Source organism: Geotrypetes seraphini, chromosome 12 (genome assembly GCF_902459505.1).
Source record: "Geotrypetes seraphini chromosome 12, aGeoSer1.1, whole genome shotgun sequence".
NCBI lineage: Eukaryota > Metazoa > Chordata > Amphibia > Gymnophiona > Dermophiidae > Geotrypetes > Geotrypetes seraphini.
In genome coordinates, this window is record NC_047095.1 from 97230033 (window position 1) to 97249261 (window position 19229).

General features: G+C 46.0%; 1 protein-coding gene across 1 annotated transcript; it reads left to right on the forward strand.

Annotated features, from left to right (window-relative positions):
* The first annotated feature begins 731 nt into the window (after positions 1–731).
* LOC117346146 (vomeronasal type-2 receptor 26-like) lies at positions 732–16142 on the forward strand. The gene is made up of 3 exons (XM_033915549.1): positions 732–767; positions 2607–2733; positions 15247–16142. Exons 1-3 carry the CDS (start codon positions 732–734, stop codon positions 16140–16142), a joined length of 1059 nt encoding a protein of 352 aa, XP_033771440.1.
* The last annotated feature ends 3087 nt before the right edge of the window (positions 16143–19229 follow it).

Genomic DNA, 19229 nt, shown 5'->3' on the forward strand with positions numbered 1-19229 from the left:
TAAAGTCAGGTAAACACAAAAATGCTCAGGCTGCTTCAGTTTTTAAAGATAGCACACTTTATTTATCACAGTCACTGTGCTCAAGTCCAAATTCAAAAGGAAAAGAAAAACAAAAGAAAGCTCAGTAGTTCAGCTTATTTTACAGCTAAACCTGAGCAGCCCTTTCCTCAGGGTAAGTCTTTCTTATGTAGTCTTTATTATGCAATTCAAAAGTCAGTTTGTTTTCACAAGCACGCTGTGTTAGCCTGAGAGTATCACAGGCTTTTCCCCTTTTAAGCCAGCAAAGCTGGCGGGGGTGGGGAGTTGCTGAATCCACTTATTTAGCTTGCCAGAAAATGGCCCCTCTATCCCAACCTAGGATCTTTGTGGATTCAGACCCCACAACTCCCACTGCACAACAATCAGCAGCTAACTTGGCCTTATCACAAAAAAGGCAAACCAAAAATATTCCAAACAGAGTTCACAGTCCTTCAAAGAACAAAAAGGTTTCTTCAGGGTGAGACTTGATAAGAATTCTCACGCACACACACAGTCCCAGCCAGCACAATTCCCAGGTGCCTCAAAACACAAATCAGGTTTGTCAGAGAAGAACAAACATAGCAAAAAAAACCTAGCTCTCTCTCTTGCAGTCCTCTCAACTGTCACAGGCAATGTCCATTGCTTCTTCAGGTAAGCTTGCCAAAGGGAAATTACTCAGGTCCTCCATTTCTATCTCGTTCCCTTGCTGAGACATGGGAGCAGCACCAGGACATGAGTCTTCTTCCCAGGTTGGATCCAGACTGAATCTTCCCAGCTTGGACTGCTGGTTATGACCAGGTTTGAGAAAGCCACGCCCTGCTCTAAAAGGTGAATGGGTTGGCTTTTGCTGAGCCTTGTGGTGTTGCTCAATTAATCTCAGGAGCTGTGTGCTAGCTTGATTAGGAGCCTGCCTACCAGAGTGCTTTCTAACAGGGCCTGTTCTAGGTTCAGGGAAGTTTTTAAACTCATTCTGCTTCCCCTCCCCCCAGGGCTCCTGCTCTTGGGCAATCTCCTCAGGGCTAGAATCCTGTTCTCCACTGCTAGCACTGCTGCTGCACTGATCAGCCCTTTTAAAGATCAGGGGTTTTTGTGCTTTCACAGGCACAAACCTGACCTCAGTAGCAGGTTTGTGACAATGTCAAGGCAGTCACTCTGCAAGAGACATAACTCAAACTGCTGCACAGGTTCTATCTTATACGTGCACGGGGGAAGATTATGGGGATCTGGCCTGATGACAATTGTATCAAATGTAACACCCAGAGGGGCACTTTTCTGCACTCCTTTCTCAATTGTATGCACCTATCTTTCTGGGACTCTGTACGGAGCTGCTTGGCTTGCTTACTACAAAGGGACGTACCTTGAAATGGGCCGGCTTTATTATTGGGGGACGCCCAGGAGATGCAGCACCATGGTTTGGACCTTTCTTCACAGAAATTCGTGCTACATACTGTTCTTATGGGGAAGAAACTTGTTCTGCAATACTGGACCTCACAGGAGGCCCCCCCTTACTCTCTGTGGATTGCCTTGATGACCCAGCAAGCACGGTACGAGTTGGACACTTAGTCATCTCGCCCACAAGATGGCTGGAAATCTTACTGCGCTCTGTTGCAGCAGTTTTTGGATACTACTGCTTAATTGACATTGTCTGTCCAAAGATACCTTTCTTGCTGAGGCTGATGGGTCACCCCTCCTGGAGGGGTCTTCCCATATTGCCTTTATTAGCTGCGGCGAGTTCTCCTGACCTCCCCGCTGGTTCTGGTTTTGGTATTTTCCCTATAGATGCAGTGTTACCTATTGTCAGACTGTGCTTCACTATTAGAAGGGCACGGTCCCTCGGTGGAGAGAGAGCGTATGAGTGTGGACTATACGGGTGTGTGTACATGTGCATGGGTGTGTTGTTGTGTTGGAGTGTTGTGCAGAATGCCTTGTGCCTCTTGGGCATACGGGCTGGCTGTTTGTGCTGAATCGTTTAGGTATTCTGATTGGTTTCTCTTTCAAAATTGAACGGGGGCTGCAGGATGGCGAGTCCTGGGTCTCTCCTTCTGGGTATGCTATTTTTTTCAACCATGAAATCTGGCTTCTTTGTTTTCACATTGACGGTGATATCTTGGTCATATATGTTTCCATGTTTGCTCTGTTGTACTGTTTTTGCATCTGTGGTTGTACTTGCTGTTCAGTTGCCTACTGTTCTAATAAACATGATTTTAAAAAAAAGAAAAATAGCTGGGTATAATTAACTGTTGTAGGGGTAAATTACCTCTAGAGCAGGACTGCCCAATTCCGGTCGTCGAGATCTACTGGCAGGCCATGTTTTAGGATGTCTACATTGAATATGCATGAGAGAGATTTGCCTGCACTGCCTTCTTGGTATGCAAATCCCTCTTATGCATGTTCATTGTGGATATTCTAAAAACCTGTCCTGCCAGTAGATCTTGAGGACCAGAATTGGGCAGCTCTGCCTAAAGGATATTTTGTGATATTGAAAGAAAAGGTCTGAATTGGTCCTTAAGTGGATAGAGAAAGCATTTGCATTTTATACACTACATTCCACTGTCATTTGCAGACAATTTTTTCCCCTCAATCCTCAGACACCTCCACAATCCAGATGCAGTCAGAGCTGTGCTCCTGGATATAGGAAATTACCCAGAGAAAGAGAATCCATCTGCTGCTATGACTGTATTCTCTGTCCAGCTGGAGAGATCTCCAATGAAACTGGTGAGTGATGTATAACACTTGAGATGTCCTTGGTGGCAGGTTATTTAGTGTGATGGCCTGTTCTGTGAAATTCATAAGAACATGATAAAAAGCCATATTGAAAAAAGACCAATAGACCATCCATCTCAGAATTCTATCTCCAACAGTGGTCAGTCTAGGTTACTTAGAAGATCCCAGTAGATCTTTATAGGAAAATCCATTCCTATTGTTCAAATCAAGAAGTATATAGTGGGGGTACCCAAGCGTACTTGTACACTAGGGCTTTGAGAGCCAAAGGATTTGGGGGAGGGGTAATTTTAAAAGTACAGTACAAATTGGCTTTTTATTACAGCTTAGTATACCATGGAATTCACAAACCTGTGGGGTCTTATTTCTGCAATATATGAATAAAACATCCTGTGAAAAATTTTGCATGCTGCCCTATTCATAGTGGTAGGAAGCATCAAGCTGATAAGCTTATCAAAAAGACTGGCTACCAATCTCTAGCCTATTATATCTACATCATCATTCAGTGCTATATACTCTAACTCCCCTACTTTATGTTTTAGACTTATAGCATTTGTATACAGACACTTCAAATTGTATAGTTTCCCTTGTATCTATAGGCTGCTGAGAAGATGACATTTTTACTCTGCTTCCCACTTAAGCACTCTTGGCTTTCTTTCACCATTTTTGAAAGCTCTCTATTGGGACTTCCTAAATGTTCTGATTCAACAGTATCCTTTAAGGATACGCTACACCAGCGGTCTCAAACACGCGGCCCGCGGGCCACATGTGGCTCTCCAAGTTTTATTTGCGGCCCGCGGTCTGGACTGGATCATTCCCTTCCTTTTGGAGCAGCAGCGGGTCTGGCCGGTCCATTCTGTTCAAAGCCGCGGGTTGGCGGCTCCTTGCGCTATTCACTCCTGCATTGGAAGCCTCTCTGACATCACAACATCAGAGAGGCTTCAGACGCAGGCGCAGATCTCGCAAGGAGCCGCCACCCGCGGCTTTGAATGGAATGATCCAGCCAGAAACGCTGCTGTTCCAGTGGTGTACCAAGGGGGGGGCGGTCCGCACAGCTGGTCACCCTCCACTGTTCTTCCTAGAGTGCGGCTCGCGGCTCGTCTAGAGCAGGGGTGCCCAACTGCTTCCCTTCCCTTCTCACCGCCGGCACTATGCTCTTTGATCTCCCTGCTTCTCTCGCCGCCCGACCTCAATTCTGACATCGAGAGGACGTTCTGGCTAGCCAATCGCTGCCTGGCTGCCCGGAACGTCCTTTCCGACGTTAGAATTGATGTTGGGCGGCGAGAGTTGGTCGGCCCCGTGGAGATCTCGGCCTGTTCTCGATGGCGGCAGCAGCAGCAGCAGCCTATTCCCCGGCGGCGGTGGGCATGGGGGAGGGCAGGAAGGAAGAAAGAAAGAAGGGGGGGCAGGGAGCCAGAAGGAAAAAAGAAAGAAGGGGGGGACAGGGAGCCAGAAGGAAAAAAGAAAGAAGGGGGGGGGGACAAGGAGCCAGAAACAAAGCAAAAAATGAGACAAGGAATCAGAAAGGCAGACATAGAAAAAGAAAAAGTTGGGGGAGGGAATGAGGTCTGGAGGAGAGGAGGCTGAACGAAGAGAAGAAATATTGGATGCACAGTTAGAAGAATAAAGTGCAACCAGAGACTGATGAAATTACCAAACAAAGGTAGGAAAATGATTTTATTTTCAATTTAGTAATAGAAATGTGCCAGTTTTGAGAAAGAAAAGATATTAAACTTTAAATGTGAGTGCTGCAGAAAAAATAGAGTACTTGGAGGGCCGCAGAAAAAATAGTTAATATCTTATTAAAGAAATGACAATTTTGCATGAGGTAAAACTGTTAAAGGAAAGTTTTATAAACTATAAAGAGTTTAACCTCATGCAAAATTGTCATTTCTTTAATAAGACATTAACTATTTTTTTCTGCGCCCTCCAAGTACCTACAAATCCAAAATGTGGCCCCGCAAAGGGTTTGAGTTTGAGACCACTGCTCTACACCAAACCATCTGCTCCTGGGTGACTGTCTGCTTTCTCCCATCTAAGTTTAAAAGCTGCTTTATTTCCTTTTTAAACGTTAGTGCCAGCAGCCTAGTTCCCTCCAAGTTAAGGTGAAGTCCATCCTTTTGAATAGTCTCCTCCTTTCCTAGATCAAAATCCCTTAACCCTGCACCATCATCTCAAACATACATTGAGACTTCGGAGCTCTGACTACCTCATGGGTCCTGCGCGTGGAATGGGGAACATTTCTAAAAATGCTACCCTGGAGGAGCTAAATTTGGCATCCAGAACCTCCCTCCCACATTTTCCTATGTCATTAGTACCCCCCCCCTAAGACAGCTGTTCCTTCCCAGCACAGGGGCAAAACATCGATCCAGAATGACAGTCACGGAACTGAACTTCCAAAAAGGGAATTACGAAGGAATGAGATTCATGGTGGGGAAGAAGATTAAGAAGAGGATAAGCATTGTAAAAACGCTAGAGTGAGCATGGTCCCTTTTTAAGAACACAGTCACCGAGGTGCAAAATCTATATATATTGCGCATCAACAAGGGATCCAAGAGGAAAAAGAACAAGGAGCCGGCATGGTTCACTGTAGCAGTGAAGGAACTGATCAGAGACAAGAAGACTTCGTTTAAGGAATGGAAAAGGTCAAAAATGGACAAAAACTGGAAAAGCACAAACAACATCAAATCAGGTGCCATAAGGTAGTAAGAGGGGCCAAAAGAGACTAAGAGGAAAAAATAGCCAAGGAGGCAAAAAAATTCAAGCCGTTCTATCGATATATTAATGGGAAACAACCCGCGAAGGAAGCGGATGACCATGGAATAAAGGGAGTGCTAAAGGAGGACAAAGACATCGCCGATGAACTGAACACATTTTTTGCATCTGTATTTACCGAAGAGGATATACACAACATATCAGAAGCTGACAGGCTATATGCAGGAAACGAAGACGGGAAACTTACAGGGTTGACGGTCAGTCTAGAAGAGGTATGCAGGCAGATTGATAGGCTTAAAAATGATAAATCCCTGAGACCAGATGGCATCCATCCAAGGGTAATCAAGGAACTGAAAGGGGATGTAGCTGAACTACTTCAACTAATAGCCAATCTGTTGATCAAATCAGGAAGGATTCTGGAAGACTGGAAAGTGGCGAATGTTATGCCGATCTTCAAGAAAGGTTTGAGGGGAGATCCGGGAAACTACAGAACAGTGAGTCTGACCTTGGTACCAGGAAAGATGGTAGAATCGCTGATAAAGGACCGCATTATTGATCACCTTGATGGACATGATCTGATGAGGACCAGCCAGCACGGCTTCAGCAAAGGAAGATCTTGCTTGATGAATTTGCTGCACTTCTTGAATGGAGTAAACATGCAGATAGACAAAGGTGAGCCAGTTGACATCTTATATCTGGATTTTCAGAAGGCATTCAATAAGGTTCTGCATGAACAACTACTTCAAAAAATTGCAAGCCATGGAATCAAGGGTGAAATACTCACATGGATTAAAAACTGGCTAGCGGATAGGAAACAGAGAGTGGGGGTAAATGGACAATACTCAGACTGGAAGAGTATCACCAGTGGGGTGCCACAGGGCTTGGTGCTTGGCCCCATGCTCTTCAACATCTTTATAAATGATCTGTACATAGGTACGATGAGTGAAGTGATTAAATTTGCGAACGATGCAAAGTTATTCAGAGTAGTGAAGACGCAGAAGGATTCTGAAGACCTTCAATGTGACATAAAAATGTTCGAAAAATGGGCCACAGCATAGCAAATGAGGTTTAATGTGGATGTATAAGTTGATGCATGTGAGTAACAAAAATCTTATACACGAATCCAGGATGTCTGGTGTAATACTTGGAGAGACCCCACAGGAAAGAGACTTGGGAGTACTGCTTGACAAGTCAATGAAGTCGTCTGCAGCAAAAAGGGCAAACAGAATGCTAGGAATGATTAAGAAGGGGATCACAAACAGATCGGAGAAGGTAATCATGCCACTGTACTGGTCCATGGTATGCCCTCACCTGGAATACTGTGTCCAGCACTGGACGCCATACATGAAGAAGGACACGGTACTACTCAAAAGGGTCCAGAGAAGAGCGACTAAAATGGTTAAGGGGCTGAAGAAGTTGCCGTACAGTGAGAGATTAGAGAAACTGGGCCTCTTCTCCCTTGAAAAGAAGAGACTGAGGGGGGATATGATTGAAACATTCAAGATATTGAAGGGAATTGACTTAGTAGATAAAGACAGTTCTTCACCCTCTCCAAGGTAGAGAGAATGAGAGGGCACTCTCTAAAGTTAAAAGGGGATAGATTCCGTATAAATGTAAGGAAGTTCTTCTTCACCCAGAGAGTGATAAAAAACTGGAACGCTCTTCCAGAGGCTGTTATAGGGGAAAACACCCTCCGGGGATTCAATACAAAATTAGACAAGTTCCTGCTGAACCAGAACATATGCAGGTTAGTCTCAGTTAGGGCACTGGTCTTTGACCTAAGGGCTGCCACATGAGCGGACTGCTGGGTACGATGGACCACTGGTCTGACACAATAGCGGCAATTCTTATGTTCTTATGCTTATCTAAGTGATGCTTATCTAAGTGATGCATCTTTGCACCAGGCAGGCAAGTGACCAGGCGATCCTTATGCTCACCAGCCACCCAACTAACTACAGTATATGTTTAATGATCAAATCTCCCACTACAATAGCCATCCTAACTCCTCCTTTCTGGGCAGAAGCTCCTGGAGATAGAGGATATTGCTAAGGTGATGTTCTCCTTTTAGGAGACCTCCCTCCTCCAAGGCAGTACAGGGGCTTCCACACTGGAGGTGGGACTTCTCTACAGCTTCCCTGTAGGTCTCCTTCATGCACCTTTCTATCTCCCTCAGTTCCTCCAAGTCTGGAACTCTAGCTTCAAGGGTTCATTGAGAACCAGTAACTCTGCAACGAGCATAGTAACATAGTAGATGACGGCAGATAAAGACCCGAATGGTCCATCCAGTCTGCCCAACCTGATTCAATTTAAATTTTTTTTTATTTTATTTTATTTTTTTTCTTCTTAGCTATTTCTGGGCGAGAATCCAAAGCTTTACCCGGTACTATGCTTGGGTTCCAACTGCCGAAATCTCTGTTAAGACTTACTCCAGCCCATCTACACCCTCCCAGCCATTGAAGCCCTCCCCTGCCCATCCTCCACCAAACGGCCATACACAGACACAGACCGTACAAGTCTGCCCAGTAACTGGCCTAGTTCAATATTTAATATTATTTTCTGATTCTAAATCTTCTGTGTTCATCCCACGCTTCTTTGAACTCAGTCACAGTTTTACTCTCCACCACCTCTCTCGGGAGCGCATTCCAGGCATCCACCACCCTCTCCGTAAAGTAGAATTTCCTAACATTGCCCCTGAATCTACCACCCCTCAACCTCAAATTATGTCCTCTGGTTTTACCATTTTCTTTTCTCAAGAAAAGATTTTGTTCTACATTAATACCCTTTAAGTATTTGAACGTCTGAATCATATCTCCCCTGTCTCTCCTTTCCTCTAGGGTATACATATTCAGGGCTTCCAGTCTCTCCTCGTACGTCTTCTGGCGCAAGCCTCCTATCATTTTCGTCGCCCTCCTCTGGACCGCCTCAAGTCTTCTTACGTCTTTCGCCAGATACGGTCTCCAAAACTGAACACAATACTCCAAGTGGGGCCTCACCAATGACCTGTACAGGGGCATCAACACCTTCTTCCTTCTACTGACTACGCCTCTCTTTATACAGCCCAGAATCCTTCTGGCAGCAGCCACTGCCTTGTCACACTGTTCCTTTAGATCTTCGGACACTATCACTCCAAGGTCCCTCTCCCCGTCCGTGCATATCAGCTTCTCTCCTCCCAGCATATACGGTTCCTTCCTATTATTAATCCCCAAATGCATTACTCTGCATTTCTTTGCATTGAATTTTAGTTGCCAGGCATTAGACCATTCCTCTAACTTTTGCAGATCCTTTTTCATATTTTCCACTCCCTCTTCGGTGTCTACTCTGTTACAAATCTTGGTATCATCTGCAAAAAGGCACACTTTTCCTTCTAACCCTTCAGCAATGTCACTTACATACATATTGAACAGGATTGGCCCCAGCACCGAACCCTGAGGGACTCCACTAGTCACCTTTCCTTCCTTCGAGCACACACATATAATTTCTCGCCAACTGAGAGATAATAATGCATGTGACACTGGTTGCAAAAGACTGGATAACTCCCCTCTTGCTGCTGGACTACTGCCTGCATCTTATTATTGAGCTGTTTAATTAAATCATATTAAGGTACTAGAAATGTTAGACTGGTATGTTTCAAGTTTGTGGAGATTGTCCTTGTTAAAATCAGCTGGTGAATTGTGGAGGGTAATTTAAGAGTAGTATAAGAGTAATTTGAGTGTAGGGGTGGGTTGGCAAAGTTAGACAGAAATTCACAGGTTGCTGTGAAAACTGCTGAGCCTCTGCAACCTCTCTCTTAGAACCAGGCTTACTGAGGGTTAGGCACTAGGCTAGCATTCCTCCACCTTTAGAGTCTGATCTCTAAGATAGTCCTCAGAGTTCTTCCCACAACCCCTAGTAGACCCAAAATTTAATGTATTGGATCTGTGCTTGAACCACTTTCAATTTTTACACATACATTTTTAAGACCATTTATATAGAAAACTAGTGTTTAAGCCCATTACATTAACAGGTGCTAGAATATATGTATGTCTATCTTTTTTTCTGTCTGTGCTTCTCCCTGCCCCTGTCTCTTTCTTTCTTTATTTCTATCTCTCTCCCTCCCACTGTCTGTCTTTCTTTCTACCTGTCTCTCTCCCTCTGGCCCCCTGTTTGTCTGTCTTTCTTTCTGTCTCTGTCCCTGTCAGCTGTCTTTCTATCTCTCTGTGGCCCCTTGCCTGCCTTTCTTTGTCTTTCTCTATGGCCCCCCTTCTTTATCCTCCCCAAAGCAATCCAAGATTGCTCCCTGGCCCCCCAGCACACTCCTCCCCCCAAAGCAAAGCACGTTTGCTCCCTGGCCCTCTTTGTCCCCCCCCTCCCTGTGCAGCAGCATCATGTCCTCCAACTAGAGAGTTGCGCGGGGACAGAAATCCCACCCGTCCCCACCCGTCCCCGCCAAAGTCCCACCCGTCCCCACCCGTCCCCGTGAGGAATCCCACCCGTCCCCACCCGTCCCCGTGAGGAATCCCTCCGTCCCCACCCATCCCCGCGAGGAATCCCCTCCGTCCCCACCCGTCCCCGCGAGGAGTCCCCTCCGTCCCCGCCCATCCATATAAACTTCAGAAATAGTTATTTCATTTAATTATGCTACTGAATTAAAGGCTCTGGTAGAAACCATTTACAAATAAGCAAAAAGACTTTATTAATTTGAAAATATTAATTGGGAAGAATACATACTTTGCAAATGGGTTTCTACCAGAGCCTCTAATGTTTATAAATTTTTATCAACACAACTAATATACTACTTTATCCTGAAGCAAAATAAAAAAAAAGAAATATAATTCTTTTCCTACCTTTGTTGCCTGGTTTCTGCTTTCCTCATGTTCTCATTCAATTTCTTCCATCCACTGTCTCTCTTCCTTCTGCATCTTCCATTTGCTCTGTTACTGTGCCTCTCCCTTTCTTCCCCCTTCCAAATTGGTCTGGCACCCATCTTCTTCTCTCCGCTCCCCCCATAGTCTGGCATCTGTCTTCTTCCCTGCCAGCGTCTTCTCCCTACTCTCTCTTCCCCATTTCCTTTCAGCGTCCTTCTCCCCCCATCTTCCCCATGTCCTGTCAGCGTCCTTCTCCCCCTCTGTCTTCCACATGTGCTTTCAGTGTCCTTCTCCCCCCTCTGCTTCCCCATGTCCTTTCAGCGTCCTTCTCCCTCTCTGTCTTCCCCATGGCCTTTCAGCGTCCTTCTCCACCCCCCCCCGTCTTCCCCATGTCCTTTCAGCATCCTTCTCCACCCCTTTGTCTTCCCCATGTGCTTTCAGCATCCTTCTCCCCCCTCTGTCTTCCACAAGTGCTTTCAGAGTCCTTCCCCCCCCGCCCTTCCCATGGCCTTTCAGCGTCCTTCTCCACCCCTTTGTATTCCCCCATGTGCTTTCAGCGTCCTTCTCCCTCCTCTGTCTTCAAGTGCTTTCAGCGTCCTTCTCCCCCCCTCCTTCTCTACCGCCCCAGGTGCAGCACAGCCGGCCAGGTCCCCTTACTTTTGTGGCACTTCCCCGACCGACTGACAACAGCCCCGGTCCGACAAACCTCCCTGCCCTTAACTGCGAATCTAAATTACCTTATTACAGCTGCTGTAAGAAGATAATTTAGATTCGCGGCTACAGGGCAGGGAGGATTGTCGGACCGGGGCTGTTGTCGGTCGGTCGGGGAAGTGCCACAAAAGTAAGGGGACCTGGCCGGCTGTGCTGCAACCGGGGCGGGGTGTGGCGGGGCGGACCGCCCCGTCCCTTGGTAGCCACTCGAACCGCGAGGCTACTCTCCTCCTTACCTGCACTGCCTGCAGCACAGAGCCAAACGGAAGTCTTCCCGACTCAGTCGCGCAGCTCTTCTCTCTACCTTCTCTGCTTGCAGCACAGAGCCGAACGGAAGTCTTCCCGACGTCAGCGCTGACGTCGGAGGGAGGGAGGGCTTTAAGCTTTAAGCCCTCCCTCCCCTCCGACGTCAGCGCTGACGTCGGGAAGACTTCCGTTCGGCTCTGTGCTGCAAGCAGAGAAGGTAGAGAGAAGAGCCGCGCGACTGAGTACATCCAGCCCCGCAGGAACCCCGCGACCCTCGGAGGCGTCCCCACGGGATCCCCGCGACCCTAGGGGGCGTCCCCACGGGATCCCCGCGACCCTAGGGGCGTCCCCACGGGATCCCCGTGACCCAAAGGGGGAACCCGCGGGATGCCCGCGGGTCCCGCGGGATTCCCGTCGTCCCCGTTCCCGTGCAGCTCTCTACCTCCAACTCCACTTCCTTGTGAAGCAACATTTACTTATACTCACACCCCACTTCCCTGTGCAGCAGCATTCCCTCCCCTTTTATTAAAGGTATAGGCACACTCCTTCTTGCCTCATTCAACCTGTTCAGCCTCAGCAGCTCTCTATTCCCTCCGGGGCCGATTTTGTACAACGGGCGCCATGGGAGGTGATCGGGGCTATCGGAGGTGGAGCGGCATGTAGGGATACTTTCGGGATCGGCCGTTTTTGCAGCGTCGGATCCTTTGCTTTGGCTGGCCGACTGAGGCCTGTGCGCGTCAGCGGCCTAGAGGAGCCAGTCGGGGCGGTGCTCCCATGCACAGTGGGTGATCGGCCATTTTTCGAGTGTGGGTTCTGGGGAAGGAAGGCAGCGGCGGCGGCAAACTTACAGGAAGGGAGAGAGGGAGTACTATATACTGCAACTTACTTGGCTTTATCCTTCAGACGGCAAGAGCCGCCGCGGCTGACAGGCTCCGCGCCGCCGTGCGTATGCGCACTCCTACCTGCGGGTCCCTACAGCTCACAGAAAACGGGAACACATGCGCGCTTAGGGCTTTATTATATTAGATACCTTCCTATTTATGTGATTCTACTGGAATGATCTATTCTATAAATGGGCATCCAATTTCATGCCATTTATAGAATTTGAGGAGATTTGTGCACATAAAATCGATTGTCTAAATGTGTTCCATAAATCAGGTTTATTTAAAATTTGATATACCGCCTTATCAAAATTCAATGTGGTAAAGTCTTATCAACATTAAGTCAGTATTTGAAAATTCCTTCACAGCAACTCGCTACTATTCAGAGAGTTATATTGACTTCTAATAGAAAGGCAGGTTGACCTTAAGCTTTGCTGCTTAGAATTTAAGACCATAAATGAAAATGTCTCAGATGACTTTCCCAAATTCACTGAACTACTAGATAGAACTGCTAAACATCGTAACTCTGACTGCTTAACTATATCATTCCTATCACTAAAAGGTGTGAGGGGCATAATTAAAAAAACATCAAAGTCCCCTTTTGGCCTAAGTACCTAGACGTTGAAAGTAGGCAGCAGGGAAATATCCATTCTCAAAAAACCATCCAAAATGAGTTTTTTTTTAGAATGGCCTACCTCCACGTTCAGCAATCTAATTGCCCAGACTGCCACTACATCTATCCCTACAACACATTCCTGACCAAAAAATTGCCCACATTCCAAACGCCCCAAACCAGACCTTTTAGGCGAAGAAGGGGGGCAGTTCCTTCACCTAAAAGCAGGATTCTGTAACTGATGTCTGTCATAAACAATGCTGGTTACAGAATCCTGTAACTGTCCTCCCCCCCCCCCCCCCCGCTAATAGCAGCAGGAGAGATGCCCAATCTCTCCCCCCTGAACATCCCCCGGCACCCCCCCTGAACATTGCAAACTGACAGGACAGATGCCCAATCTTTCCTGCTGGAATGAACTCCCCACCAAGCTCTAATAGCTGACCGGCAGGAGGGATCCCAAGCCCTCCTGCCAAAGGTACACCCCCTCCCCGAATACTTGCAGGAGGGATCCCAAGCTCTCCTGCTGAAGTCGCACCCCACACCCTCACTGAAGGGAGCCCAAGCCCTCCTGCCAGAAGACCAACTAACCCCCAGATACCCCCAAAACCTGAAGGTGCCCCTACCACTACCCTGCCCCCAACTACCCCAGATACTCTCTACCCCAGACACCCCCCCACAAATCTGAAAGTTGGCCAGCCAGATGGGTCCTCTGACCATCCATCTGTCCAGCCTGCCATCCTTGGAATGGTGGGCCTGCCCCTTCCTGGTGCATGTGGGATGCATCAGGGAGGGACCTAGGGCCCGATTGGCCCAGGCACCTAAGGCCCACCATAGGCCAAATGGAATTGGGCCAGTTGCCTAAGCCCCTTCCCATGGATGCATGGGGCATCCATGGAAAGCTTAAAGCTTTCTTGTTCCAGAAATTCAACCTTTGTAGTTAATAATGGACTAATATATATGTTTGAGCTAGATTGATTTACTAATCTTGCTTCTTTGTATGAGTATGTCATCCACTATGAACTAATTGCTGGCAATAGTGGAATATAAATGACTAGTCTTTAAGCCCGTTACATTAATGAGTGCTAGAATAGATGTGTGTGTCTGTTTTTCTTTATTTCTTTCTCTCTCCTTGGCCGCTTTCTGTTTGTTTGTCTGTCTTTCTTTCTGTCTGTCTCTTTCCTCGGCTGTCCACCACCACCCCTTACCTGCTCCCCCTGTCCAGAAGTAGCCCTTCTCCCTTCCTTTTACCTCCCCCATTTCTAGCAGCACCCCTTCCCTGCTCCCCCTATCCAGCAGCAGCCCTTCTCCCTTTATTTTACCTCCCCCTGTCCAGTAGCACCTCTTCCCTGCTCCCCCTGTCCAGCAGTAGGCCTTCTTCCTTCGTTTTACCTCCCTCCCTGTCCAGCAGTAGGCCTTCTCCCTTCCTTTTACCTCCCCCCTGTCCAGCAGCACCTCTTATCTGATCCCCCTGTCCAGCAGTAGGCCTTCTCCTTTCCCTGCTCCCCCTGTCCAGCATCCACTAGCCCAGGCAGCCTCGGGGATTTTGCTAGGCTGGCCTACCTCACATTATCAAAGTGGACCAGTCTAGCAAATGCCCTGTGGCTGCTGCATTTGCTGGTCCAGGAGTGAGAAGAGGCATCCCAGCAGCGGCAGCGCAGGAGTCAAACCACCACCGCCGCTCAAGCTGCCCCATGCACCACAAGCTGCCCCACACACCGGAAATCTAATTCGGCACGGAGGCAGATCTCACGGACGCAGGGAACACGGATTTTCTACTGTGCATGTGCGGTAATGGTTTTATTATATTAGATTTTATTAGTTTTATTATATTAGATCTCTAGAAAAGAGGAGGCTCAGGGGGGATATGATAGAGACCTTCAAAATACTTAGGGGCATAGAGAGGGTGGACAGGGATAGGTTCTTCAGACTAAAAGGGACGACAGGTACGAGGGGGCACTCAGAGAAACTGAAGGGGGATAGGTTCAGATCAAATGCAAGGAAGTTTTTCTTCACCCAAAGGGTCGTGGACACATGGAATACGCTCCCGGAGGAAGTGATCCGGCAGAGTACAGTACAGGGATTCAAACAGGGATTGGACGGACTCCTGAGGGACAAGGGGATCGTGGGGTACTGAGGGAGGTGCTGGGGTGTTGCATAAGCATAGACAGCTCACCAGGTTGTGCAGGTGCAAGGCCGGAGGGTTAGGACTTTGATGGGAAGATAGGACTTCGATGAGAAACCTAGGGGGCAAGGGGGCCCCTTCTGGTAATTCAGGCAGGTCATGACCTGTTGGGCCGCCACGGGGGGCGGACTGCTGGGTGGGATGGACCTGTGGTCTGACCCGGCGGAGGCACTGCTTATGTTCTTGTGTTCTTATTTAATGTAAGTACCCCCATCTGAATATCAACACTCATATCTTTATAATTTAGAGCAATATTTAACTATTCTTGAAAACTGATGCCATTTTTGAGATGCTAAAAATATATTTTTTTCTTAGATATGGATAATTGTATAAGATGCCCAGAGGACCAGTGGCCCAATGAAAAGGGAAATGTCTGCATCCCCAAAATAATAAGCTTCCTTTCCCATCAAGAACCTTTGGGAATTGTTCTGATACTTATCAGTATTTTCTTTCTCATCATCACTGCCATCATTCTGGGAATCTTCATTAATTACCGAGACACTCCTATTGTGAAATCCAACAACTCAAACCTAAGTTACATTCTTCTGGTCTCCCTCTTGCTCTGCTTCCTCTGCTCATTGATATTCATAGGCCATCCTGATGAAGTGACTTGTGTTCTTCAACAGACTGTCTTTGGAATAACGTACTCCATCTCTCTCTCCTCTGTCCTGGCAAAAACAATAATTGTGGTCATGGCTTTCCAGAGCACCAAGCCTGGAAGCAAGCTGCATAAGTGGATGGGCTCCAGGGTCTCATACTCTATAGTCCTTTCCTGTTCTATTTTTCAAGTCCTCCTATGCCTTGTCTGGTTAGGTACTGCTCCTCCATTCCCATATCTTAATATGCAAGCAGAAGATGGAACAATTCAAATTGAATGTAATGAAGGGTCAGCAATTGCATTGTACTGTGTTCTTGGTTACCTGGGATTTCTTGCTGGTATCAGCTTCATTGTAGCTTTTCTAGCAAGAAATCTACCTGACAGTTTCAATGAGGCCAAGCACATCACCTTCAGTATGCTGGTATTCTGCAGTGTCTGGGTGTCTTTCTTCCCTACATACCTGAGCACCAGGGGCAAGTATATGGTAGCAGTGGAGATATTTGCTATTCTGGCTTCTAGTTCTGGAATACTGGGTTGTATCTTCTTCCCTAAGTGCTACATTATTCTACTAAAGCCTGACAGGAACAACAGGAAATATATCACAAAAAAATAAATTGAGTTAAACTTTTCTAAATTTTAAAGGGAAGATAAAATAACAACAAATTATTGTACTATGTCAGAAATCTGCAAGTCTATTGTTACATTCCAACTCATATACAGTACAGTCTGTCCAATATTCAAAGCCAACCAAAGAAAATGGAGAAACACCTTTATGAAATATCACACTCAATCAACAAAAGTAGAAATGAAAGAGATGCTTCAATTGGGACTTTATTACATTAAAACAAACATAAGACTCAACACAGCCTATGTTTTGGCACCTTAGTGCCTTCCTTAGGAGTCAAAGTACTGATATATTCTGTTGTTTGAAGAATGACAATTCATATAATGGTACACAAAAAATTCCAAACACCGCAATATCAATCCACAGTCACTTAAATACTGAAATGAGTCCAAGAGAGTCTTATGTCTAAATGAACCAAGCTACTAGAGAGCATAATACTCACTGTGAATGAAAAAGTTACAATATTCAAAGCCACCTGTACATTCATGATTCTTAAGAGGGCTGAACAAGAGTAGGATGGTAGATTATGTTAATAGTGGCAATATTCATTAACAAGCCTAATGGATTATTCCTTTTGGTTTAAATGTATAGTGCCACCACTGTGAATGCAATATCTGAAATATTCAGGACCTCTGCTTTTACATATAACAATGCATAATATAGAGATTAAATGAAATACTATCACCAGCATTTGGACTGAATATCTCACTAACTGCGATGTTCTGATATTTATTCTTTTAACATTAACTTTAAAGTTAGCAGGAAGAATAATATGGTCCACGTGCTTGTGGGTACCTTTTCCTGATTAGTTGAAATTGAATATCAGTACATGTTCTGTAATTGAACATAGAAACATGATGGCAGATAAAGGCCGAATGTCCCATCCAGTCTGCCCATCCACAACATCTGATATCTCCTCCTCTCCCTAAGTGATCCCACATGCCTGTTCCATGCTAAATTGAATTCAGATATGGTCTTCATTTCTACCACCTCTATTGGGAGACTGTTCTACAAATCTACCACCCTTTCTGTAAAGAAGTATTTTCTTACATTACTCCTGAGCCTCTCATCTCTTAACTTCATCCTATGCCTTCTCCTTTTGGAGTTTTCCTTCATTTGAAAAAAAAACCATCTCTCTCTCTCTCTCTCTCTCTCTCATCTTTCCTTCAAAGTTTACATATTAAGGTCTCTAAGTCTGTCCCAATACAATTTATGACAAAGAGTACTAACCAAATTTATAGCGGCCCTCTGGACTGACTCCATCCTATTTTTATCTTTTTTAAGGTGGGGCTCTCCAAAATTGCACATATTATTCCAAATGGGGCCTCACCAGACACCAGACGCTTACACAATGGCATTCTCACCTCCCTTTTCCTATTGGCCATTCCTCTCCTTATGCACCCAAGCATCCTCCTGGCTTTAACATCACCTTTTATATCTGTTTTGCCACCCTGATCATCAGACACAATCACCCCCAAGTCCCACTCATCTTTCACACACAGAAGTACTTCAACTCTCCAGGTTTTTTGCAGCCCAAAATGACCATGCATTTTTTAGCATTAAATCATAGTTGCCAATTATCAGACCATTCTTCAAGCTTTGCCAGATCCCTCCTCATGTTATCCACACTCTCCAGTGTCTACCCTATTACTGAGCTTAGTATAATCTACAAAAAGACAAACTTTTCCAGACAGTCCTTCCTCAATATCACTCACAATGATGTTAAATAGAGCTGGCCCAAAGACAGACCCTGTGACACTCCACTAACAACATCCTTATCCTCCGTGCAAACTCAATTTACCACTTCCCTTTGTCTCCTTCTACTTAATCAGCTTTTAATCCAGTTTGTCACTTTGGGTTCCATACTGCATGTGTTCAGTTTGTCAGTCACTTAGGTGGCACCATGTCAAAAGCTTTGCTAAAGACCAAATATACTACATCTAGTGTCCCTCCCATATCCATCTGTTTGGTCACCCAGTCAAAGAAATAAATTAATATTTGGCTGACAAGACCTGCCTCTCATAAAACCATGCTGCCTTGGGTCCTGCAGTCCATAAGATTCTAGAAAGCTTACTATCCTCTGCTTAAGAAGCATTTCCAGACCTGTAATTCCCAACCTTCTCCTTTCTTCCGATCTTGTACAAAGGAACCACATCTGTTCTTCTCCAGTCCTCCAGGACCACACTGGACTCTAAGGAAGTATTAAAAAAATGAGACAATGGAGCCACCAGAACCTCTCTGAGTTCCTTGAGTACCCTTAGAAACATAGAAACATAGAATAAGACGGCAGAAGAGGGCCGGCGGCCCAACAAGTCTGCCCACTCGAGAACCCTCCCTCCCTGGTGTACCCATCTTTTATGCATAACCCCCACCTGTTTGTCCCATTGACTTTTTAAGTCGAGCACGCTACTAGCCTCGACCACATGGCGTGGAAGTTTATTCCATCGAACAATCACCCGTTCGGTGAAGAAGTATTTCCTGGTGTCGCCATGAAATCTTCCCCCCTTAAGTTTTAGTGGATGCCCTCTTGTTGCTGTGGGGCCCGTAAGAAAAAATAATTCTTCCTCCACTTCAATGTGACCCGTGAAGTATTTGAATGTTTCTATCATGTCCCCTCTTTCTCTGCGTTCCTCGAGAGAATATAGGTGTAGTCTGGTTAGACGTTCTTCATATGTGATGTCTTTAAGTCCTGAGATCATCCTAGTGGCCATTCTCTGGATTGACTCCATTCTCTTCACATCTTTTTGATAATGTGGCCTCCAAAACTGGACACAGTACTCCAGGTGAGTATCAGGTTTGTTAGTGGCCCCCACAATATTAGGTGGTAGGGGTTAAGTGAGAGGCGCCCTGACAAACGCCAGGTCCCAGGTTCAATTCCCTCACAGATGACTCACCAGGAAGTAGAATCAAAGAGGCACAGCCAGAGGTGATTGCATAAAGAATATATTAGAGAAATAGGCTTACAGAAAAGCAATATTTATAAGCATTACAATTAAGCAGAGAGCAACGCAGTTTCCCTGCCTTACATAGTTCAGAGACAAAGAGACAGAGAGTCTGAAGTTCTAGGGAGAGCCA